Source organism: Sturnira hondurensis, unplaced genomic scaffold, assembly GCF_014824575.4.
Source record: "Sturnira hondurensis isolate 20B ecotype Veracruz unplaced genomic scaffold, ASM1482457v3 Scaffold0023817, whole genome shotgun sequence".
In the NCBI taxonomy this organism is placed as follows: domain Eukaryota; kingdom Metazoa; phylum Chordata; class Mammalia; order Chiroptera; family Phyllostomidae; genus Sturnira; species Sturnira hondurensis.
In genome coordinates, this window is record NW_028096448.1 from 6,676,617 (window position 1) to 6,701,224 (window position 24,608).

The 24,608-nt window shown below is 42.9% G+C and overlaps 1 protein-coding gene and 1 long non-coding RNA gene across 10 annotated transcripts in view; one reads left to right on the forward strand and one right to left on the reverse strand.

The window, feature by feature from the left end:
* The window catches only part of KIF13A (kinesin family member 13A), a 210,188-nt gene extending 189,574 nt beyond the window's left edge, over positions 1–20,614 (reverse strand). For all 8 annotated transcript variants that reach the window (XM_037037902.1, XM_037037899.1, XM_037037901.1 and 5 more), the window contains exons 1-2: positions 20,392–20,614; positions 20,052–20,142 (exon numbers count right to left, since the gene is read on the reverse strand). In XM_037037902.1, the coding sequence (XP_036893797.1) occupies positions 20,052–20,142; positions 20,392–20,446 (146 nt within the window). In that variant the 5' untranslated portion in view covers positions 20,447–20,614. The remainder of the gene's footprint in view (positions 1–20,051; positions 20,143–20,391) is intronic.
* LOC118981175 (uncharacterized) lies at positions 20,610–23,133 on the forward strand. 2 transcript variants are annotated; one of them, XR_005065286.1, is made up of 3 exons: positions 20,610–21,088; positions 21,757–21,814; positions 22,769–23,133. It is a non-coding gene; the product is annotated as an uncharacterized LOC118981175 (long non-coding RNA). The 2 variants fall into 2 exon arrangements; XR_005065287.1 differs by having other exon boundaries at positions 20,620–21,088; positions 22,847–23,133.
* Positions 23,134–24,608: the final 1,475 nt, after the last annotated feature.

Consider the following 24,608-nt stretch of genomic DNA (forward strand, 5'->3'; position numbering starts at 1 on the left):
AGAGCATCGTCCTGATGTGCCAAAGTTGTGGATTCAATCCCCAGTCAGGGTGTGTACAAGAAACAACAATGAATGTATAGATGGGTGGAACAACAAGTTGATCGATCTATCTATCTATCCATCCATCCACCTACTTTTACCTCCCTTCCTCTTTCTCTCTAAAAAAAACCAATATATTTTTTAGAAGTTCATCTCATTGGTGTAACTACCATGTACATAAAAGGGGAAATGCAAGAAAATGTTCAACAATGATGAGCAACTTTTATTTTATCTCTGATGTCCTACATTTTCTAAGTTGTTTAACAGTGAACGGGTATCACTTTTATAATTAAGAAAAATTGTTAAAAAGTTATTTGAGATTTCAAAAAGAGAAGGAAGGATATATGCCTCTCATTTCACCTATATAAAGAAACCTTGACCCTGGCTGGTGTAGCTCAGTGGATTGAGCATGGGCGTGTGAACTAAAGGATTGTGGTTCGGTTCCCAGTCAGGGCACATGCCTGGGTTGCAGGCCAGTTCCCAGCAGGGGGTGCATGAGAAGAAACCTTGAGCCCTGCAAAAGTTAGCTGCGAGTTCCTAAAAAGTCACACAGATACTTGGATTAAAACAATAATAGAAGTAGCACAGTTTTGTTATTTTAGCATTTTTAAAATGCCGTGAAGAAGGAAAGATAGCAAGAGCCCTTTCACACTCAACTGCCCAAAGATTGGAAAACTAAACTTGCCCAAGGCAGAGAAAATTATCCAAAGCCTTCTCTGGAAGGGCCATATGTTCCAGGAGCCAAGATGCCAATTATTGCCCAGAGCCATGAAGTGCCCCACCAGACAGGCCGCTATTTGCAAAAACCTGCCACAAGCTGCTGCCCATCTTTCACTCCCTGCAGGTGAGGCCTGAGCACGGGTTTTTCTCCTGCTCTTAGGCACTGAGTCTTCTGCCTTTCTGGTCGGATTTCTGAACCAACAAGGCTCAGCCATGGTACTATGAGTCCTGAAAGTTTTGTAATTGTTGGGAACTATATCAAAAGTAACTTGTTAATAAGGTGGTTATGAAATAAAACCTGTAATGGCATATTTAATAAAGTCTCATAGTGTTAATAAAGACTTGATAAAGTCTGCCAGGGCTTATGTAAAAATGTAAATACAAACAGACTCAAAGCTACCGTTGTAAACGCCATTCCCGTCTGACTTCCATTCCGATGCACACTCCTGGATGGTGCACTCTGAATTTCTGGCCACCCTTAGCACTCCTGGGATCTGGCACACTCAAGAGCATCTTGTGACCTCTGTATTTCAGAGTTTTAAAAAAAAACTGACACCTGCCACAAGGGCAAGCAGAAGTTGCAGCATCGACCCAACTGCCATTTAGGAACAAGAGAAAGAAAGGTACTCTTACCCACGGGGAGAAAGAAGAGCAAGCGGGCCAATGGCCCCTGCCACCCATGGAGCTGTCCCAGGTTAGCAAGCACCTCATTTCAGTATCTTCCCTCTTCCTCAACTCTGTCTCTCCACTCCACTTCATCCATGACAAGGGGAGGAAAAACTATTCATAATATGACTCACATCAACGCCAACCAAGACTGGTTGGCGTAGGGTGCACCCAAGTCTGGGAACACACATCACCTCTGGGCCAGACAACAGCTCTGGCACTATCGGAAGTGAAACATAGCTAAGGTCATGGCTTTGCTACAACAGGATTCCCTGCCACTAGTGACCTGTACAGAACGTGCAGCTGAGGCCGCTATGTAGGTTGTGCAGCAAACACCACAAATGTGAACTTTGTCAAAGTCTGGGTGACCCCTCAGTTGGATCAACCTCTAAGTAGTGCTAACAGAGACAGCCTCTGCTTGTCAGCCCTAGGAAGTGGTAGTAAAAGTAGTAAGAGGCCAGAGCTACATTTGCACTGCCTTATCCAAAATAGCCACATGACAGTGCACAGCCTGTCATTATGTAACAATCTAATGCAAAAATTAAAGGCAGCAGAACCACAAGTAATGGATACAGCCAGAGGATCACATAATAATGCTCCACCCACAGACTGCACATATCCAGGCACAACGTATCCATACCTTTGCACTGTATCCAATCATAAAGACCTGAGGGCACCTACTATGTACAGGCATATACCAGCTGCTGAGGGGAAGAAGTAGGGAAGAAATAGGAGATAAATTTTAAAAACGGCTCTGCTCTCAAGTTTATACTCTAAAAAGTTTGCACAGTTTTTCAGGGCATGGGGGTGGTCATTACTTTCCACTCAAATATTTGGAAATATTTACTCATTACTTTACCACTAAACTCAAAGAGCTATAATGAACTGTCAGTGAATAAATGCCACGGCACTTTATAAGTATCATTCTGCTTGTAAATAAGCTAAATAAACAAGCAAGCAAGCAAGCACACACTAACAAAATGTTTCCACTCAGCTGTGCCTCTAACCTGTAAAAACACTCAAGAAACTGGTGAATGGCCTGGAACATCTCTTCACATACCCATGGTTTCCGAGGCCTGCGGCCAGAATCCTGCAGGCAGTCTCCTCAGGGCACAGTCTCCCAAGAGGACCAGCTGACCTTCGGTGTGGGGGTGACAAGTGAGGTGTAGTCAGGCACAGGGCACCACATGGTTCCCATACGTGCCCTACCTCCCCTTCACTATTCACAGAGCTCCTCAATTGCCGACGAGAGTGAAGATGATTGAGCAGTTTATCAAATAAAATGTCAAGCTCCTTCCCAAAAGTCCAGTCTAATCTCAACGCTGTAGTCCAGCCAAAATGAGAAACAAGTGGTTCACCTTCTGAAGATGACATACTCTAAACAACATTAACTGAGCTGGTGCAAAGCAGCACACAGCTCTGGAAGCATCTGTCACCCGTGTCGGAGTGTGTGAGATGTCAGGCAGCTTCCACTTGAGTACTGGCCTCCACGAAACAGTGGCCAGAGCAAGCAGCACCAGACACTGCCTAGGGCTTCAGCCCCCCACTGACAATGGTCACACAGGGTCACACACAGTCATGACTCTAGTGCCATGTGGCTGCATGCTCTGATGTAATACCCTGCTATGATACGAGAAGTCTTTATTAAAGGGCCACATTATGCAAGCAAGAAGCCACAAGCAACTGAAGAGCTTTCAAGAGAAACAGCTTTTCAGAAAACCAGAAATGGGAGCATTGTTTGCCTCCAATTAATAGGCCCCGGGAGGCACATCGGTTCCTAAACCACCACTTGTCTTAACTCCACCTCACCTGCCAAAGGGCAGCCTGGGGCACCCTAACGACACGGAGCACCTCTGGGACAGCACTGAGGTGGGAGCCTTTATGCACAGGACCACAGGCTCTGGGCCTGCAAGCACCTGGCACTGCAAACACTACACTAAACAAAAGTACTCTAAAACCACCTCATTTTACCCAAGGGCTTGATGAAACAAAGGAGATGCTTTTGAAAGAGGCAGCTTTGGCTTAAGTTTCCTCATGTTCAAATTTGAGCACGAATTTTCAGTCCTCCTGGAATACCACGTTACTCCCACTTGTGCAGATCAAGAACCAATCCGCTTGCATTTCCGCAGCAGCCCATCATAGGCACACACGCGCGGTCAAGGTGGCCTTCTGTCTGTCTGTACTCAGGCCAACAGGTTTTGGTCACGCATATGGAAGAAGGGCACCAGAATAAGGAGAGAGGATCCTGGGCTTTTTAATGGCTATAACCTATTCCTGCTCAGCACCACAACCAGAGCCTATCACTGACACCCCTGGAAAGAATTCACTAAGTAAGAGGCTTAGGGAGAAGTCCCTTGTCACTAATACCCACAGCCAGGGCTATCCAGGATCCGGATGTTTAAGTCAAAGACTGCATTAAAGCCTTGGCCAGTGTGGTCAGTTGGTTAGAGCACTGTACCATAAACCAAAAGGTTGCGAGTTTGATCCCCTGTCAGGGCATGTGCCTAGGTCATGGGCTTGGTCCTCAGTCAGGGCATGTATGGGAGGCAATCGGTCGATATTTCTCTCTTACATCAATGTTTCTCTCTCTCTCTTTCTCTCTCTCTCTCTCTCTCTCTAAAGCAATGGGAAAATGCTCTTAGGTGAAGATTTAAAAGAAAGACTGCATTGAAATTAATTTTGAAAAACCACCTAGTGATTGAAGCAGGCAAATTGCTATACACATGTAACTTATCTGAAATCTAGTTCCTTTCAGGTGGTCATTAGATCCCTTCCCTCAGAATCCTGAAATAAAAGTGTTCCTCCACACTCAAGGCCATACCCGGATGACACTTCCTGACGGGATCTGAGGCATGCTGAGTAATATCTGTCTAATCACAAAGGCTGACCAATCAAGTAAAAGGCTTTATCTTTTAAAGGCATCTAACACATACCCAGATACTTTAAATTCAAGGCATTTGCCCAAGCCCCCACCCTGTCTAGGCTTCCTGCTGACTCCAAGGCTGCTCTGGGGACAGGCTGGAAAGTCAGGGCAGTCAGAATGCTGGTGCTCAGGGCCCAGGCCTGTTCCCCTCCCCTAACTCCTCCTCCCCCCATTCCCATCCTGTTCTTTGCTTCTAGGGCTGGAACAAGGGGCAAAGCAACAAACTCTGAGAGCAAGCTGAGAGCAGGGAGAGGCTGCAGCAGAAACGCACACCTGCGCTTTCCCCCCTTACAAGGCCACAGGCTGTGAATGTTGGTGGAGATGTTTGATGTGCAGACAGAACAAAGAGAAAAGCATAGCATACATGTTCATTCATGTAAATTTACAAAGTATTTAGCACATCAAAACATTTCATCTTCCTCTTTAGTTTTGGAGTATTTCTGCACACACACACACACAAATAGATAAACTGATCAAAATTCCTGAGAAGGCATATATCTCTACTGCATTGTTAAAAAATACCACAAATATGCATGTATTTAAGTTTGCATGACAATAGTTTTTGAAAAAAACTTTAAGGTATCAATACTAAATTCTAAGGAAACTAGAATGTTTCTATGAAATAGCCTAATTTTTCAAATCTTAGTGTGACATAAAAAGAATGCCAAAAACCAAATGACTACCAAAAAAAATAATAAAAGAGAGTTCGGGGATAAAACATATTCACTGAAGGGTGCCAGAAAAAAACAGATATATAAGTAATAATATTTCTCTATTTTTGAATTTAAGATTTCATTTATTTATCTTTAAAGAGAGGGGAAGGGAAGGAGAAAGAGAGGGAAAGAAAAATCAATGTGTGGTTGCCTCTTATGCACCCCCTACTGGGGACCCGGCCTGAAACCCAGGCATGTGCCCTGAGTGGGAATCCAACCTGAGACCTTGTGGTTCGCAGGCCAGTGCTCAATCCACTGAGCCACACCACCCAGGGCTCTATTTTGAATTTTTAATAGAGAGGCCCCGAGTTCATGTTTCCAGTATGATAAACAGAATGAGTCATCAGCCTGGGGACTAGGATAATAAAGTCAGTTGCCTCAGGAGGAAAAAAAGGAAGCATAGAAGCGCAATACTATTGAACACAATGTTTCAGCTTCAGACAGTCATTTTCTGAGAAGTCAGTTTATAACTAGGTAGTTCTGTCCACCTATGAATCCGCTATACTAACTAAAGCCCCATAGCCACATTATTAGAAATAGAATGAAATACAATAAACATTTACTGAGGATGTACTATGTCTATGGTAATGAAGGAGAGCAGCACCCAATAACTAGATCACAGAGTTGAGGTTCCAGAATTGGAGCTACAGCTCCATCCCTACAACCCACAAACAGGCCCTCGTGTCTGGTACAATCGTTTGACAATGGGTGACATTCCAGGCAGGCTGTCTGCACTGAGGTTTCCCCCTCACTTACTGCCCCACAGCTCAGCTGCACCCTCCCACCACCAGCCCCCATTCTTTACACACACACTTTTCAAAACATGACCAAGTTTTACCAGTAACATTGACTTCTGACAGGTATTCACATTCAGGTTCTTGACAAAAATTCTTCGCCTAAAAAAAATCACTACCAAATGACCAGAAACTGGTGAACACCTGTCATGGAAGGAATTTCCTTCTCAACAAAATTCACTGAGTCCCTCTCAGCAAAGCCATGCTCCTGTGTCTGGCAGCTGAGATGGTGAAGTACTTGATTTGACATTGTAAAGGTGGTCTTAAAGTATCCACATTTAAATCGGAAGTAATCAGAAAATTCTTACCACTTATAAGTCAGAATTTTGAGACTTCCTTCTTTAATCATTCTTTTTAGGCGTTAAAAAAAAAAGCCCAGACAAATAAGCTTTTGGTGTTCTACAGTGATAAAAATAATGAAATTGTCTGTGCTTAGTGTATGCTATGTGACAGACACCCTGCTAACCCTAACCCTGTGATGTCTGTACTTGTTAAATTTCCACTTTACAGAGAAGGAAACCAAGACACAAGTGTTTAGGGACTTGCCCAACATTTCATAGCTAATAAGTTACACAGTCAATTTCAAACAAGAGCAGTTTGCCTCCAAAGTCCACTCAGTGACTTCTGGCTACTACATCATTGTGTCACAATACTTGATAGTGTTTTACAAAACTAGTTACTCACACCCAATTGATGGCCACAGAAATGCTGCAAACAGCAAAAAGGATTTTCCTTCATTGAGAGTAAAAGCTCTGGCTCAGCTACAAGGAAATTCACAGTAATTATAAAAATTAAAACTTTGTTTAGGTTAACTTCTAAATAGATTGGTGAGGTTACTTCAATATATCAAAATACAAAAGCAAAGATATACCTTGCCATTTAACAAATTCAATTATACACACAAATAAGGAGGACTCTATTCAACTTTTTAAAAGATTTTATTTATTTTTTAAAGAGCAGGAGAGTGGGGGGAAAGGGAGGGAGAAAGAGAGGGAGAGATAAACACTGACCAACTGCCTCTCTCACACCAACTGGTGACCTGGCTTAAAACCCAGGTGTGTGCCCTGACCAGGGAAGTAAACCAGTGGCTACCTTTGGGTTTTGCAGGACAATGCCCAACCCACTGAGCCACACCAATCAGGGTGCTATTCAATTTTTTAAAAAGAAAAAAATTCTTTAAAAATGTATAGTGTATGCTTTGGCCTTAAGGACCAAAGAAGTCCAAAAAGCTCAGAAACTCTAATCGTTAAGGGCCCTCCCAGGAGACGTCACAGGCATCAGGGACATCGACAATACATCTCAGTCCAGAGGTCACTGGGAGTGGTGTTCCTGTAAGTTCCCAGGAAAGGAGAAAATTAACAACGTGGTGAGTTTATATTTTACAAAGCTAAATGTGTCCAGTGTTTAAATTCTAATTATGTCCTTCCTTCTGTTGAGTCCCTTTTTTTATTAGGTGTAAAACCAAAATACGGTGTTTTTGTTGTAATGTGCCTCTCAGTACATTTAAAAGCAGCTAGAAACTCTGTTTCTCCCATTTTTCAATTTCTACTGGTTTTTAAATTTTGGTTCTCAACTCTAGGAACCAATCTATGGGGATTTTTGCAAGACGTCACCCTTAGAAAAACTGGCTAATACCCTGCCTAGAGAACTTTTTTTAAGTCCCTCAGGAGTACAGTAGAACAGCAATTTTGGAAAATTATTTCCAATACATAATTCATCATAAAAATTCAGACTAAGCTACCATCCTCAAGAAAAGAATGCAGTTCTATCAAAGCCAGCAGTACTTTAAGGCTTTGAAAAAACTTAAAGTGACATTGCCATGCTAATGTTACCTATTTGTGCTGTAACTCTAGATAAAAAAAAAAACAGATGTTTAAAACTCAATTAGGCTGCTCAAATTTAACACCATTATCTTGATAAGCTTTCTCTACCACACCCCTCCCTACTTAAAACATTACCCAAGGGAAGCAAGTAATTTTAAGGATCTTTCTCAACGTAATAATGTAACCATTCCCTATTACAATTTGTATGGTGAATAGTAAGCTGTAATTAACTACTTCTAAATAGAAGTAGTTAAGGGTAGAAAACAAAAAGGCAAAACAAAACAAAATACTCTAACAGTTTGTTATCCGATTGTAAAAAGGGCAGTTACAAGTGCAAGTTCAGCTGTAAACCTTTAACACATTCTCTGCTTAGCTGGGATAATATGTGCACACACTAAGCATCAATTCTGACAGCTTGTTTTATTAAACCACAGAAGTCAGGTATATTTAAACGCTTGTTAATCTGGTCAACAAACTACATGCAAGTTTATCATATACAGCCTTTCCAAAATTTGGGATAAATCTACCCTCTGCGCACACCAGAATGCCTTTGCAATTCACCATCACTTGCCCTTTTTCCTCTGAGGCTCCCAGCTGGAGACACATGGATGTGTGTGGTCATTCCTGGTGGGTGTAACAATCTAGGGAGTGTCTTCTCAGACAATGCAAGGAGCCAACAGCAAAGGGAAAAGCTTCCCTTAACTCACAGGCTTTCTTCCTGTTCCTGTCTTAAAGAAAGAAAGAAAAAAAAAAGCCCAAAGCTCCAAACTTCTTTCCTCAAGGAAACTACACACAGAGGCCATCCTCACATCTACTGACAGCAGCGACACTCATCACCCCTACAGACCAGACTCGGGAGAACCCCATGTAGTCAACAACTCCAATCCATTTTCAAAGAAAGGTCAGAGGCACAAATCAGACGGAAACACACACACACACCGCCAGAAGAGAGAAAATATTGGGGGTTAACTACAGTTTGGTAGAGTTGTAGCAGAATCCTCAGAAACAAAACAAGCTACCCAAGTAAGGTTTAAGCTAACAGCTCTGGAAATGTCATTTTCCACCCCCATACAAACATATTCATTGCATAAAATAGCTGTATGCCTGCGAGAACAGCTTTAAAATCACTGGGTCCTGAAAGAACACAACTAACTGTACAAGACGAAAACTAACTGAAAAGTCCAAATCAGATGATTCACAATGCCCTGCAGCCACATGCAAGAACAGCTGTCCCAGTGAAGGAAGGAGGCAAGGAGAATGTCTGTGAAGGACCCAGGCTCCTCAGCTACCTGATAACGACTTCGGGTATCTGGAGCTGGTGGCTGTCTCATTTCACTTGACACCTTCAATTCTCTCCCTCAGCTACTGCAGGCAGGCGGGGCCTGCCGAGAACAGTGACCCTGTCCTCGCAGCTCTCTCAACACTCTGAGGAGAAGTAAATCACAATGCAACCCGTTTCAGCCCCTACAAATTTACCTACTTACTCTATCTGACTCGACTTTACATTTAAATACAGTTGGGAGAAGTCTGAACTTCAGAGCTTAAAAAAAAATGCAACTGCCGTCCATTTTACAGATGAAGAAACTCAGATGGAAAAGGATTCTAGCCAGCTGAAGGATACAGACCACATTAGGAGCACCGGGAGGCACTCATTCTTGTACCCGCTTATCATGTGATGCTGATACACAGGAACGGAGGTTGGTATAACCCCACGGTTAAAGGGCCTGAAGCAGGGAACGGGCCCACAGGCCCCTGGAAAGCTGAAGAAGTCAGTACAGGGGAAGGAACAGGAAGTACCCTGCATCTGATCTAGACAATTCAGGTAATTCCTTTCCCCTCTGCTGAAATTACAGGATTGTACAAACAAATAATGAGAGGCAATATGATTAAATACACCTGGCTAGGAGCGGGAGGCTTTGTCTAAAAATGGGAGACAATTTATTTAGCTTTCTGAGGTTTTACTTTCACTCTAATACACACCTTTGTCACAGGAAGACCCTGTTAAAGTTTCATAAAGTGTCTTTTTATGGTAAATATTTAGGCTGGTCTTATAAGGCATTCAGATATTAATTTTGAGAAAGTTAATGGTTTTCAGGATTTGCATATATGAACACAAACAAAATGGTAAATAAACCAAAGGGCAACTTCTGAAAGTAAGCTTTAAAACCTGGGTTATTTCAGTAGACCAGTGGTTTTCAACTTCGGCTACACATGAGAATCAAGTGCCAACCACGTGAGTTAGTCACCTGGACATGCACCTGGTCAAGCCTCCGGATGACTACATCCCCAGCCCTCCATTCTACATAGATGAGGCCCCAGCACTGCGGAGGAGAGACACATCATACCTACTCTGCTCTGTCCAAATTCCTGACCCACAGAATCCACAGCGTAAGGTACGAAAGTAGTTGTTTTAGACCACTAAGTTTTGGGATGACTTGTTACGTGACAACAGTAACTGAGACACCTGGGAAGTGTTTAAAAATCCCAATATCCAAGTTGCACTGCAGCCCAATTAAGCCAGAGTCTCTGGGGGTGGGATCGAGGCATCTACTTTTAAGGCACCCAGGTGATTCTACTGTGCAACCATGGTTGGCAACCATCTCTAGACTTACGGCTATTCAATGCAGTAGCCACCTGCCATTTATAGCTATTTAAATTAATGAAAATTACATAAAATGTAAAATCCCGTTTTTCACTCTAGCCACATTTCAAGTGCTCAATAACTCACCTATGGGTAGTGGTTACCATATTGGACAGCAAACACATAGAACATCTCCATAATCACAGAAAATTCTACTGGACAGTCCTCATCTAGACCAGCGGTACTCAAGGCTTGGTCCTGAGTTAACAGCATCACCTGGGCATTTGTCAGAAATTCAAATTCTCAAGTGACACAGCAGACCTACTGGACAGGAACTTTTGGGGTGGGGCTCCCCAGATGATTCTCTGCACACTCAAGTGAGGAAACCACCGCTCTTGTTACTGCCTATAGAGAATAATTTTCCCGTGTCCTAGCTCATACTTATATCTGAAAATTATCAACTTTTAACTCCATTATAATGAAAGAGAATAGTTCATGTTGTTGTAAAATTTCAAAGATATATTTTTATATTAGCAAGCTTGTTTGAGAAGAAATGCCTTTCAATTAGCAAAATATTATTTAGAAGTTTCATATGGATGCTCTCAGTTATTCATAATCACTAAAAGAAACAACCTTAAGGTCCAAAAACACAGAAATGGTTAAAAATCACAGAACTCAACAGAATATTCAATTATTAAAATTATGGGCATGGGCCCTGGCCAGGTGGCCCAGTTGGCTGTACATCATCCCATGCACCAAAAGGCTGCAGGACCGATTCGCCATCAGCACACATACCTAGGGTGTGGGTTGGATCCCTAGTCAGGGCCTGTACAGGAGGCAACCAATCAGTATTTCTCTCTCACATCAGTGTTTCTCTCTTCCCTACCTTCCTCCCTCTCTACCTCTCTAAAATCAATAAACATATCCTTGGGTGAGAGTTAAAGAAAAAAAATTTTTAATTACGGGAATGGGCAAAAACACGTTTACAGCTGAGAGTACACAAAACAGTTTATTGTACTATTTCTTATTAAGTATTATATTGTTTTCCATATGAACAATTGTAAACCTAATTTTGCTCACCCCTGTTTACTTGTGAAAACTACATTGGATGACAAACTATAAATGGGACAAAAGCAAAACAAAACTGTAATTGCAAAAATTTATTATATGAAAAACAAGACTGAAAATAGAGGAACAATAAGAATAACTGATTTGTTAAACTTGGCTGAACAATGACCCCCGCCCCTTTTACTTTGCCATGCTTCTTACACCTACATGTGCAAAAATACAGGGTGTGGCAGAAGGAAGGCTTGCTTGAGTGTGGTTGGTCGGGTACGTGAATGTCTCTCAGAGATGGACAGCAACTGGAACATTTCACCTAAAATGTCAGATGGTGTGCTTGAGTGTGATATTGTTATGTTACAGAATTACACGATTATGATTTCGTAAGAAAAGATTTTGTAATAAAAAGGGGGCATTATTTCTGCCAGACCCTGTATATTAGAGTATCTAAGGAAGCAATTTTTTTAAAAAGGCAGTTCTGTTTTGATGTGAAAAGTACATTCCAAAAACATTTGGTAAAGCAGCTCACTACCTGATCAATGATTCACTGAATTTTCCACCTTAGTAACATGAAATAAAGACTGACTTCAAGCAAATGAGGAAACTTGGACTGAGTGCCCTTCTAATACTGAGAAGAATTTCCCCTCTCTTCTTCTTTAAACTTAGATCCTACAATCAAATATAAGAATTATGCATTCTATGAAATAAAATTTCAGAGATGTGAAAATTTGACTTATTTTTCCTTGTTTATTGAATTTCTACATAGTTTGGGTGGTACACTGCCAAATAAACCTAACAACTATGTGTTTCTCACATTTTCTTCCCGAATTTGCAAGTCTAAATTCCCAGAAATACTTTGTAGAGTGACCTTCTTTGAAGAGATCACACCTAAATCAACTCTTGATCATTTCAATATAAATTTTAGCATTACTTGTTTTCTTGACAGCTCTGTTGTTAGTGAGTTTAATTTCTTCCATCATCAATACACAAAATCATCTTCCTGAGTATGTCTGTATGTCTCAGAGTCTCTACTACTGTTTCCTTCCTGGGTAATATTGTACAAACTCATGTAAATTCTACTGAATAAATTCATTAATATGGTGTCTGCTCTGGCTCCCAGGAAGATTTAAGAAAAGGTAACTGGCTGAATAACTCTGAGAAACCTTGATGTCTTCAAAATGGCTACTATTTGGGAAAAACTTGTTCCTGTAAATTTCTTAAAAACATGAGTGCATACACATACAATTTTACTGAAAATTAGAAACAATCCAAGTTATACACTTACCTCTAACTAAGTTTTGACAGAAGAAGCTGAATTAAATGGTAAGATAATGGTAGTATCATTTTGAAAAATGTTCCCAGCCCAACCTGTTCATACATTTTTTTAATTAAAAGTGACTTTTAAAAATTTCTCACCTAAAATGCATGCAACAGTAATACAGAAATCGGATTTTTTCAAAATTCTCCAACTTTCTGTCCTGACTACAACTAATTACCTTCTTGAATGTGGGTGAGTTGAGAGCTCTCTGGGGGCAGCTGCCACCTTCAATTCCAGCATTTCCACATGCTCTTAAGAGAACCATTACTTTTATTTTTATTGTGGGAAGTTAAATAAAAAGAAGATTTGATAGAAGTTTCTAACAGTAACAATTTTTGCTTAAATAGAAAAGAGTATTTCCAAAATGCTTTCTGTGTGCTGGGCATTCTTGAACCTAGGCAATGAGAACATGAAAATAAAGCATATATCGTCTTCACCCAGGAGAAACCCTAGAGTCTACACCTGAGATAGGTCCTTAACATTAAAGATAGAGACCAACACAAACAAAACAGTGCATCATAGGGCAGAGGAGGGGAAAGAGAGAGCAGACTACATAGAGGAATCCATCATGAACATCCTCAGAAAGAGGGCGTAATGCTGTAACCAGGAATCTAGACTAGGATACTATTTAAAAAAAAAAAAAAAAAAACACGGACCAAAAAAGGAGCTCTTGAAAATTAAAAACGTGATTGCAGGAAAGAAAAATTAAACATAACGATTGAAATATAAAGTGGAGAAAATCTCCCAGAAGGCAGAACAAAAAACAAGAGGTGAAAAGTAGAAAGAAAAGCCCTGGCTGGTGTGGCTCAGTGGATTGAGTGCTGGTCTGGAAACCAAAGGGTCAGGGGTTCAATTCCCAGTCAAGGCACAAACCTGGGTTGCCAGCCAGGTCCCCAGCAGGGGGAGTGTGAGAGGCAACCAGACATTGATGCTCCTTTCCCTCTCTTTCTCCTTCCCTTCCCCTCTCTCTAAAAATAAATAAGTCAATAAATTTTTTTAAAGTAGAAAGAAAAATAAGTAATTAGATGACCAACCAGTTCAGGAAACTAACTCCACATACAAATTAGTGTTCCAAGGGGGAAAAAAAACAAACAGAACAAATAAAGAGAACTTGTTAATGAATTAATTCAAGAATTTTTTTAGAACTTAAGGACATGAGTTTCCAGGTCGAAAGTCCCACTATTTAACAAAAAAAGGGGGGTGGGGTGGAGAACATTCTACAAGATTCCAAAGAGGGAAAATCCAGGTTACACACTAAGAATTGGAAATCCAAATAGCTTTGGACTTTTTAACAGAAACACCAACATGATACAAGATATTAGGCCAACCAACATCTTTATTTTGATAGTCATCCAAAGTATCGATGAGGTAGGTGGGAAAAATGAAGATAATTTCATGGTTTCACAAACACCTTACTTCCCAAGCACCCTTTCTAAGGAAAGTACTAAAGGGTGTGCCCTACAAAATGTGAGCAGTAAACCAAGAAAGAAAAGGAAAACAGAAAAACAAGACATTCACAGGTAAAAGGAGTCCTCACACATGGACAGGTAAAAGGGACCCTCAGAATGCGGTGGAAACCTCTGGATGGCGGCCAAACCAGGCAGAGAAGGCCGCCCGTTCATGAAGGAGCATATCAGAAGGGTCAAGGAGAAATGTCTCTACGAAGATGGAATCAACAAAGTGCTTGATATGTTTGAATGTCTTGAAATGAGACTTAGGCGAGGGGCAGATAATGGAAATGCTGAATTAAAAGTAAGTACATAAGAAAAAGCAGCAAATTAAAGAAAAGGAAACAACAGACACAATTGTTAACTCTGTGGAAAACAAAAAGTTCTATATGACAGGAAAAGAGCATAGAGCTATAATAAACAGTGTTCTATTTGTTCATATAAATAATATAAATACTAAATACTGACATGACAAAATTTACTAAATAACTCTATCGGGAAAATGAGGAATGGGAAGAATTTGGGGTGGGCTGGGGATAGGACACAGAATGAGAACAAAGAGTGCAAATCAAAAACTAGCACTACCAGCCCAGGCTGGGGGCTCAATTAGCTGGAGCATCGTCCCTTACACCAAAAGGCTGTGGGTTTGATTCCTAGTCAGGGCACATGCCTAAGTCTCAGGTTTGATCTGCACAGTCAGGGCGCCTACAGGAGGCAACCAATTAGTGTTTCTCTCTCACATTGATGTTTCTCTCTCTCTCCCCCCGCATCCTACACACACCTTCCCCTCGATCTCTAAAAATCAATAAAACATATCCTTGGGTGAGGATTAAAATTTTTTTAAAAAAACAACTAGCACTACCAGCACGTTACTCAGAAACACAGAAAGAAATTCCAAAAGACTGAGCTAGAATTATTATATATAGTCTCCTCTGGGAAAAGAAATAAAGAGGAGAATTTATTTTTTTATCATAGCCTTTATAAATTACAGAACTACTTTATAGTAGTTCTGTAAAGTAGTTGGACTACTTTAAACTATGTACACTGATTAAAATATACAAGGTGGAACAAAAGTAGGTTTACAGTAGGTCATATGGAAAATAATACAATAATAAATAAGAATAAACTTTTGCATACTCACAACTATAAACCTCCTAACATAGAATCCAACCTCTTACCCTCTAAACTTGCATTTTTCAAATTATAAATGTAAGACTTATTAGTGGCTTGTGAAATTAATTCAGTAAGTCACAAACATCTTTCTAAAATGAATTAGAACTGAAAGGGATGGAAAATAAGAGAGACACAGCACTTGTAAATTTTTTTCATAAACCTTCATATACATACACACAGTTCATAATGTAAAATGTATTTTTAACTTTGGACTATGAACAAAATGACTTTAAAATTATTCATCTACACTGTACTTAGGCAAGGGGTCTTGTTTTTAAAAGAGATTTCAATCTATCTTTATTTTATTTTTATTATTTTTAGTACTCACCCAAGAATATGCTTTTATTTATTTTGAGAGAGAGAGAGAGAGTATGGTGGGGTGGGGGGAGAGAAAAGGAAAGAGGGAGAGAGACAGACAGACACACAGACATCTATGTGAGGGAGACACATCATCAATTGCCTCCCATATGTGCCCTGACTGGGGATCAAACCCACAACCTTTTGGTGTATGAGATGACATTCCAACCAACTGAACCACCCAGCCAAGGCTCAACCTACTTTTATTGTAGAACAAAGAAATGGAAAATGTTGACAGCTAATGAAAATACTCTATTACAATGTTCTTTAAACTCCCACCAATACCATCCATGAACAATGTTCATGCCTACGTTCGTGGAACCTAAATACTCCTTGCTTTCTTACAATCAACTCTGTAATATTTGAGCCAGAGAAAAGAGTAACAACACAAAAAACAGAGTTCAAAATCACCCAAATAGTTTTGTAATATGGAATAATATGCTTCTTAGGTGATCTTTTAAATTTTGTATGACTTTCACTAATATTTAAATTTCTGGTCTATAAAGACACTTGAGCAAAAGGACCCATCTTGGAAGCGTTTTGGAGTGTCAGAGGAAGCCGGTCTGGAAATAAAAACTCGCAATATACAGTGCATAAACTAAAAAATATATACATGCAGTGGATCAAGACACAGCTTTCTTCCACTGACCTCCCCTCATTCACTTTATAAGGTACGCTGCACACCTCACAGTATGGGAGGTATAGGCAAGAAGTTAAAACCTGGATGCTCTTTTACTAAGAGCCCAAATTTACCCCAATTTTTCCTTTTAATTTGGCCAGATTATATATACATCTCTTTGAATGCTTGCCCTACGGTTTACTTGCATAAAATAATCAAGAACAAAAACTTCTGCAGAAAGCAAGTTCCATTTATACTCTCTTCACAGTAAAACTTCACTTTCAAAAAGTTATAAAGATCAGATTCATAAGCCACCCATAAATACTGTTAAAATTACCACTCCCACCCATACAGAATGTAAGAAAGAACAAATGAGTCTTGAAATACTGGTACTTAAAGACAGAAAAGATATTTGTTGGAATACATAAATAACATATAGTGTGTATGTCTGAAGTCTGCATGGAAAAGTAATGATTGTGGTTATCTCTCTTTTTTTGAGAGGGGAGGGGATGGGATGGGAAGAGCAGAAGTGACAGACAGGGTGGAAGGACAAGTTTTTACCATGCATCTCTTCATGCTTTGATTTTTTGTTAACTCTTCCCTCTTTTGGCAAATTAAGCATTCTCATTCTATTCCCCACTCCTGAACTACCTTGATTCTGCATCCTATTCCACAAAGTGTGTGCACTCATGCACACCTGTGCACACGATCACCCACAAGTCATTTCTGGCAGGTGTGCTTTCACTTTCTTTGGCAAAGACTTTCTCCTGTTCTTGCAAAAGTGAACCTTACACTATTAGCACCCACATGATCAATATAAATGCCACCTGCCTTTGCAGGGTGCTAGAGAATTCTGGGTCACTCCCACAGCCCCTCCTCAGTGCTCCATCGCACAGGCATTTGCTGAGCACCAGCTTTATGACAGGTACTGCTCAGAAGCATGGGACACAGAGATACACAGGCCAAGGTACTTGCCTTGAGGGATCTCACAGCCTCAAAGAGGAGACAGAAGAAGAAATAATTTCCAAGTAATATGGGACATGCAATGGCAAAAGCATAGTCTAAATAATCTACCACACTGCATTTTAATGGTCTTTCTCCCTCTTCTCACATCTCTCACAGGTGAGGTCCTCTGACACAAGCCCACAGTTACTGGGCCTGTAGTCATCTGTGCATCCCCTGTGCCAAGGACGGTGCCCATATCATCTGAACTTCAAAATATCTCCTGCATAGTAATACATCTGTATTTTAAGAAACAAATTCATATATGTCTGAATGTTTCAGAACAGTAATGGTGTACACATCGACTATTAACCTGGACCTCTGCAGTATATTATAAACTTAGTGTATCAGGGCCAAAACAAACACCATTAACCTCAGAAGCCCTGTGATCTTTTAGCCCTCACCATGTAGTCTTGGCTTTGACTCTATAAAGGAGGAAAATTATGAAAGCTAAGCCTGTCTGTTTCTTCTCCTGGAGATCAGTGTGCTCTCACTTATTTTACTGATAGGACTGAAACTTTTACCCAGTAACTTAAAATTTCTATTCACAGTTAATATATTAATAATTTCTAACAATTCTCAGGAAAACAGTATTTCTCAACTTGATACATCATTTCCAATATAAATTTAAGGACTTCTTACACTTTAAACCTTGGACTTCTAGGTAGGAGAAATAATGTTCTTGCCTTTCCCTGAGCTCTAAGCCAAAACAAACGATAGAAATAAATTGTAAACATAACATGATGCACTGTCTCAATTAATCAACCCAGAGCCCACGGGAGGAACTGTCTCTATTTTTAAATGCACTGTTGCTTTAAGAGAAAACCTGGTGGAGAAACATGAAACCAAGCTGCATAATGAAAATCAAAATGCATGTGGTGTCTCCATCCTAGCCATAGAATAATCCTAACCTACAAGCAATACTGTTGCACTGACCCCTCTCAGTCGGTCTGTAACCTAAACGACTGGTACCCAGGCAGAACCCTACAGAAAGGGCCCATCCGCCACTCAAAGAATCAGATCTGTCAGAAGGACAGAACAAGAGAACACCCATATTTCAGTGCTATTCTTGTCACTTCAGAGAAGGGGCTATTCCAATGAGCAAGCAGATGGATAAATCCCAAAAGCACCCTACACATTTTTACCTTAAAAAAACCCTAATTAATAATGGCAGTGGCAGCCCTAAAATTGATCAACTGATTATTGAGCATTTCTAAGCAACTGTCTACAGTTATAATTTCTATCCAAATTCCACAAAATTAAATCTGTTTCTCCCCACACACGACAAAGTTTCGTTTCACTAAATAGTAGCTAACGGTTGCCTTCCTTATGGTTAGGAGTGACAAGGAACAGGTGCCAAACCAGCAAGGGAAAGAGAAGCAGCGGCTACACAACAGGAGTTAGAATATTCTACCTGTTCCCCAGACTGCTTTGAAAACTCTGACCCCGCAGAATTTTTTTTTCTGAAACAATGTGACAAAAACCAGTCTGGGGGAAAAAAACATCGGCTATCTAATTCAACCTGTAGCTATTTTAATGTACTCAATGAGTTTGGTTACTAACCACAAAATACACAACTACATTGCTATACATGAATCTAAAATATTATATTTAAAATGTATCTAAAAATATTACCCAAGGATACAGATACAACCATTATTGAAAAGCATTTAACACAACATTTTAAATGTAACTATACAACTTAGCTATTTGCCATCACCATAACAATCTGCTCTGGGTAGCAAAATGTTTGCAAAAACTGCTAGCCTCAGTTAAAAAAAAATCTTACATCTTCATCATTTTCCCCCAAATTTAGCAAAACTGTGCCCGAAGACCACATGGTTATAGAATGGAGGCAGTTGCTACCTTTAGCAATAAAGTAAGAAACACTGTTTCCGAGTCTCCAGTGAAAAATCTTTGAAGAGCAAAAATCACTAAATTGTAGCGTATCAGTCAACAGGTGACTTCTAGAAACACAACCTCATACTCATGTCCCAGAAGAATTAATTTTGCCAAATATCCTGTTTTTTCTTTCCTATTTTTATAAGCTAGTGCATCGCTATACTGATTGAATTCCAGCCGTTTTCTTGGGGGGGGGGGCTTACCAGAAAAATGCCAAATATTCTAATTATTTTAGGGTATTTTCCCATACTGCTGGGTGGAATAGAGCAGAATTAATAAGGATCCAACAGTTAGAACTTTTCAAATGCAAATATGCTGCCATCTAGTAAAGGCAGCCCGTTTTAAACATCCCCCAGCGTCTACACGGCTCCGACGCTACTTTTGTTTCCTTGAAAACCAAAATTCGCGTATTACACACACACACACCAAAAAAAAAGATTTTCAATGGTCCAGGCCTGAGCTTGCATCTCACAAGGATGTTATGCTTTATTGTGGGATCCTCTCTCATTTTACACACAAAGTCCCTAAACAAGTCTGTCAAATAAAGCAAACAGTGCAGCGGTGGAAAGAGCCTGGGGCAGTGATTCCGCGAAAAACAAGGCTGTGGGGTAGACACTGGCCCACTCGGGCCTCAGTCTTCTTATCTGTAAAATGTGGCTATTGGACTAGTCTTCCCCAGGGTCCCACCCATCTGGCCCCCCTTGTCTGGGTGCCCGGCCCGACGCCGCTCCAGCGGGGAGGGGGCCGGAGGGAGGAGAGGAACTTGGACTTGCAACAGCTTCAGAGACGAGTGTGCGACAAACTTGAAGCCGCTCCTCCAAACAATAGGAGGGAGCACTCCCATTTTCCTGGCTCAAACTTGGAGACCGCGGTGTCGGATCCCCCTCCCGCCCTCCGTGCGCCCGCGTTACCTTTCTCCCTGTTTGGTGTTGGAAGGAGGAGAGTGCAGGACCGTCTGATTCCCTTCCATCTCCACCACACACTTGGTGTTCAGCTCCAGTTCTGAAAGCGAAGGGAACACAAACGCTGCAAAGCCGAGCATCCCGCCGGCGCGGGCTCTCCCGTGAGGCGGCCAAGCCGGACACCCGGCGCCGGGGTCTGCACGGCCGGTGCCCGCGCCTCCTCCGTCCGGCTCTCCGGCCTCGGCGGCGCACCGGCCGCCCAGCGCCGCAGCCCCACGGCCCCGCAGTTTCCAAAGTTGCCCCCGCCCTCGGCCAGACCCCGGATAGAAACAAGCGGAAAGATCCTCACCTCGTCGGTTCATGGGCCGGACCCGGACGGCAACTTTTACCTTGGTATCCGACATGTTGGCGGCGCCCGCTCGGGCCGAGGCGGCCCCTCACGCGCCGCGCCGCCGCCGCCGCCGCGCGCCCCTCGAGCGCGGCCGCCGCCGCTCCGCCGTGAGCTCCGCGAGGCAGCGCCGAGGCGCTCGGGCCATCCCGGGGGAGCGCGACGCCGCGCNGCCGTGCGCGGGCCCGGGCGCCGCTCTAGCTGCGCGGGCCCCGCCGAGCGCGCATCGCCGGGGCCCCTCGCGGCCGCCCCGCGCCCGACCACACCGCCATCTTCGGCTCCCGGCCCGCCCGCCGGGGCCCCGCGGCTCTGAGAGGCCGGACTCGGCCTCCTGCGGCGTCCTTCGTCGCGCGGCGGGGCCGGAGCGGGAACGCGGCTCGCGGCCGCCGGAATTCGGGGCGGGACGCGCGCCGTCCCCGGGCGGGGCTGGGGCCGAGCCTGCACCAGCGCCCGCGGGGACCCCGCGGGAACCGCCGTGGACTCGAGTCACCTTCTGGGGCCGCTGTCACCCGCAGCCCCGCAGCCCTGGGGCGCGCCGGGTGGGCAGGCCTTACTCGCCGCCTAAATGCGCCTGAACCGAAACGCCGGCTCGCCGGCCCCTCCGCCAGCCCAGCGCGGCGCTTGCAGCGGTATTTTAAGGTCGTTGTGGGGAACTGAGGTTAGAAATTAATCTGTGCATGCACCACCGAAAGAGTACGTGTGTGTAAATAGCGCTCTCGCTTCCTTTCCCTTCCCTTCCTCTTCCCTTTCGTGGGAGGGATGTCTAGTTGGCTATGAGGGCCATTAACTATTACATAAGAATTTAATAGCAGTGGATTCCGTCGTCCTGCCAAATGCAGACCGCTGCCAGGGCGGAACTGGGTGAATCCGATTTATTCTGTGTGGTTCAACGCGGGCTTTGGGGCGCTGTGTGCCAGGCAGGCACTTTGAAGCGTACAGACGTGTAAAATCTAATTTGCCTCTGGGGAAATCTTTCGATATGGGATAAATGTGAAATTTAATTGTTCATTGAAAATTGTATGGGGGAACCTGCTGTGTGCAACGTGCTGTGGAGGACACACTCAATCAAACATGAGTAAAGTTATGCTTCCTCCGCCCCATGGCCATGCTGTGGTAGGGAACGGCTCGGAGTCCCACACAATTCCAGACTGCGCAGGTGGTGTGAGAGAGGGGCAGTTCTGTCTGGAACAGGTGCCTGGTATGGATGGTCTTGACTTTAAGAAGTAGCAGCTGGCGCTACTTCTCCACTCGTTTCGTTGGAAAGATGCCACAGCCCACTTCTGGAAGACCCGTGGCATCTTTCCTCACTCCCCTTTCCTACCACAGAAGCCTACTTCGTCCATCCAATCTTCTGTTCAGCAAACACAGACCCTGCACTTAGGAGGTGGGATATATTGCCGAACAAAAGACACAAAATTAACAGCCTCCTGAGGCTAACAATCTAAATCTGTGCCTGTCTTCTCATCTTTGGGCTCCTGTGACATCTTCTTAACCCAACTTCCTAAGTTTACTTCCCATAATCTTTGCTATATCCAGCTTCCAGAGTGATTTCTCATGAGTAAAATTTTAGTTTCATCATGCATGCTGTTACATTGTTCAGAATGCCCTCCTGGTAATGGAGTTTATCCTGCTAATATTACCTTCCCTGCCCCTGAAATTCTTCATTTCATCCAGAACTTTTTCACAAACAAGACCCATTCCATCCCTGTGTTAAGCCATTGTTCTGCAGTTCCCACCAGTGTAAATTACAGAGGATTGGATTCTACCTCCGAGAGTACCATCTAGTTTTAACGCCCAGTACCTGTGAGTGTGGCCTTATTTGGAAGAAGGGTCTTTGCAGCTGTAATCAAGTTAAAATGGGATCATAGTGGGTTGGGATGGGCTTTCAGTCCAATGCCTGGTATACAATGAAGGAGAGGCAGATTTGAACTCAGGCAGGGAAGGCCGTGTGAAGGCAGAGGTGGAGATTAGAGTGATGCGGCTACCAGCCGAGGGAGGCCAAGCGTTTCCAGGAGTTCTGACAAGGCATAAAGAGAATGGGAAGAATTCTTCCCTAGACCCTTCAGGGGGATTATAGCCCTTCCTGCACCTTGATTTTGGACTTCTAGGCTCCAAAACAGGGAAAATAAATTTCTGTTATATCAAGCCGCACAGTTTCTGGTCATTTGTTATAGCATTCCTAAGAAACTCAGGCAGGAATTAATGTCTCTGTCCTGACACATCTTTTTTCACTTTCCCCGCCCCTCATTTTCTGCCATATCATGAAAACTTTGAATACCTAAGACATTTCAGTGTTTTATTAATGGCAATGGAAACTGAATAAAAATTTTGATTGTAGAGACAAGGACTGACATGTTCAGAACATTCTGAGGAATGAATTCGAGTTCATAAAAGGTTATGCAAAGGAATGTTGCAGTCTTCCAGATGAGAGGTGAGGATGTCATGAACAAAGCCAGTGACCGTGCAAATGGAACATGAGGAACAGATGCAGGTCGTACTGTGGAAATAAGTGTGGAACGACTTAACAACCAGTGAGATTGAGCACTGAGGGAGCCGAGAGAGTTTCAGGTGACTGGGAGAGGGTCTGGAAGGATGAAGGCCCATAACACACCATAAGTCGGGTCCCCAGTCTCCCTGCCTCAGACCATTACAGGTCCAGGCCTGTTAGGAAGCCAGTCACACAGCAGGAAGTGAGCTTGAATGTAATGTGCTTGAATCATCCCCCAACCATCCCTGTCCCCTGTCCCCCGCCCTTCGCCCCCCGCCCCCTCTCGGTCTGTGGAAAAATTGTCCTCCACCAGTCTCTGGTGCCAAAAAGGTTGGGGACCACTGCCATAAATGACTGAGAAAGAACAGGTTTTCAGATGAAAAAAGCATGGTTATTTGGGTGTTGCTGGCTAAATAAACAGTTTCCATTGGTTCTTAGCTGAGTGGTCTTTCCACTTTTCACCCTTCCCAAGGCTCTCCACTTAAAAACCCTAGATTAGCCCTTGCCTCTTCTAAGAAAGGTTTACTAAATGTTTCTTCTGCAAAACATTTTTAGCCTTAACTCCTTTGGAATTATATCTTTTCAGAGTTTAAAAGGGCCTTTGGGGTCTTCTGGGGCCTTCTACAACATCGCCAAAAGTGGTCATCCCTCTCCTTGTGTGTGTCTGACAGCAGAGTGCTCATTGTTGCATGACTCTGCTTTGAAGTTCTACAGTTAGAGCCTTGGCCAGGTAATTTAGTTGGTTGGAGCATTATCCCAATATGCCAAGGCTGCAGGTTCGATCCCCAGTCAGGGCACATACAAGAAGCCACCAATGAATGCATGATTAAGTGGAGTAACACCTTTCTCTCCCCCCCCCGCCTTTCTAAATCAATTAATAAATAAAATTTTTAAAAAATAAGCTGTACAGTTAGAGAAGGCCTCCAGAAAGAATCAAATTTGCCTCCCCAGTTATTCCCAACTGTTGATATTAGTGCTGTCTCCTAGAGTTTCATACTCCAAATCAAACTCCTCTTACACATGACGGCCCTTCTGATACCCAAAGATGGCTGTCATGTCCTTCTGAAGAGATCAGAATATGCTTCTCTGGTCACTGTTGTATAACACATCCTCTGAAAACTTAGCAGATTAAAACAATTTGAGAAGGGCTCATCTGGGCAGTGCCAGCTCTGGCCCCATCAGGAGGTTGCAGTTAGATGGTAGCCGGAGCTGCAACGTGGTGGGATGGAATGGCTCCAGCAGGGCAGGCGTTTCCCTTTCTCTAGGTAGGTTTAAGGTCTCTCCACAAGGTCTTTGTGCATGGGTAGACTTGGGCTTCCTCACAGCATGGTGGCTAGGTTCCGAGATGGAGCACTGCAAGACTGCCAAAGCAGCCGTATCATCTTTTATGACCTTAACTCAGAAGCCCTGGAGGGTCACTTCTGTCATAGCCACATAAGCTCTCCCAAACCCAAGGGATGACTCTGTTCCCTTTATCTCAATGGGGGAAACGTCAAACTTAGTATTTTAGGAAGATCGTGTAGGTGGCAGATAACGGTTATAGCTCTTTTTAGAAAATACCATCAGTCACATAATCCATTCTCTTAGCTGTCCTGGCCATCCTCCTCTGAAAGTGGATTATGCCTTCAGGTAAAGTAAAGTTTAGGAATTAGATAGGCTAATTTGGATCTTGTCTCACTTATTCATAGCC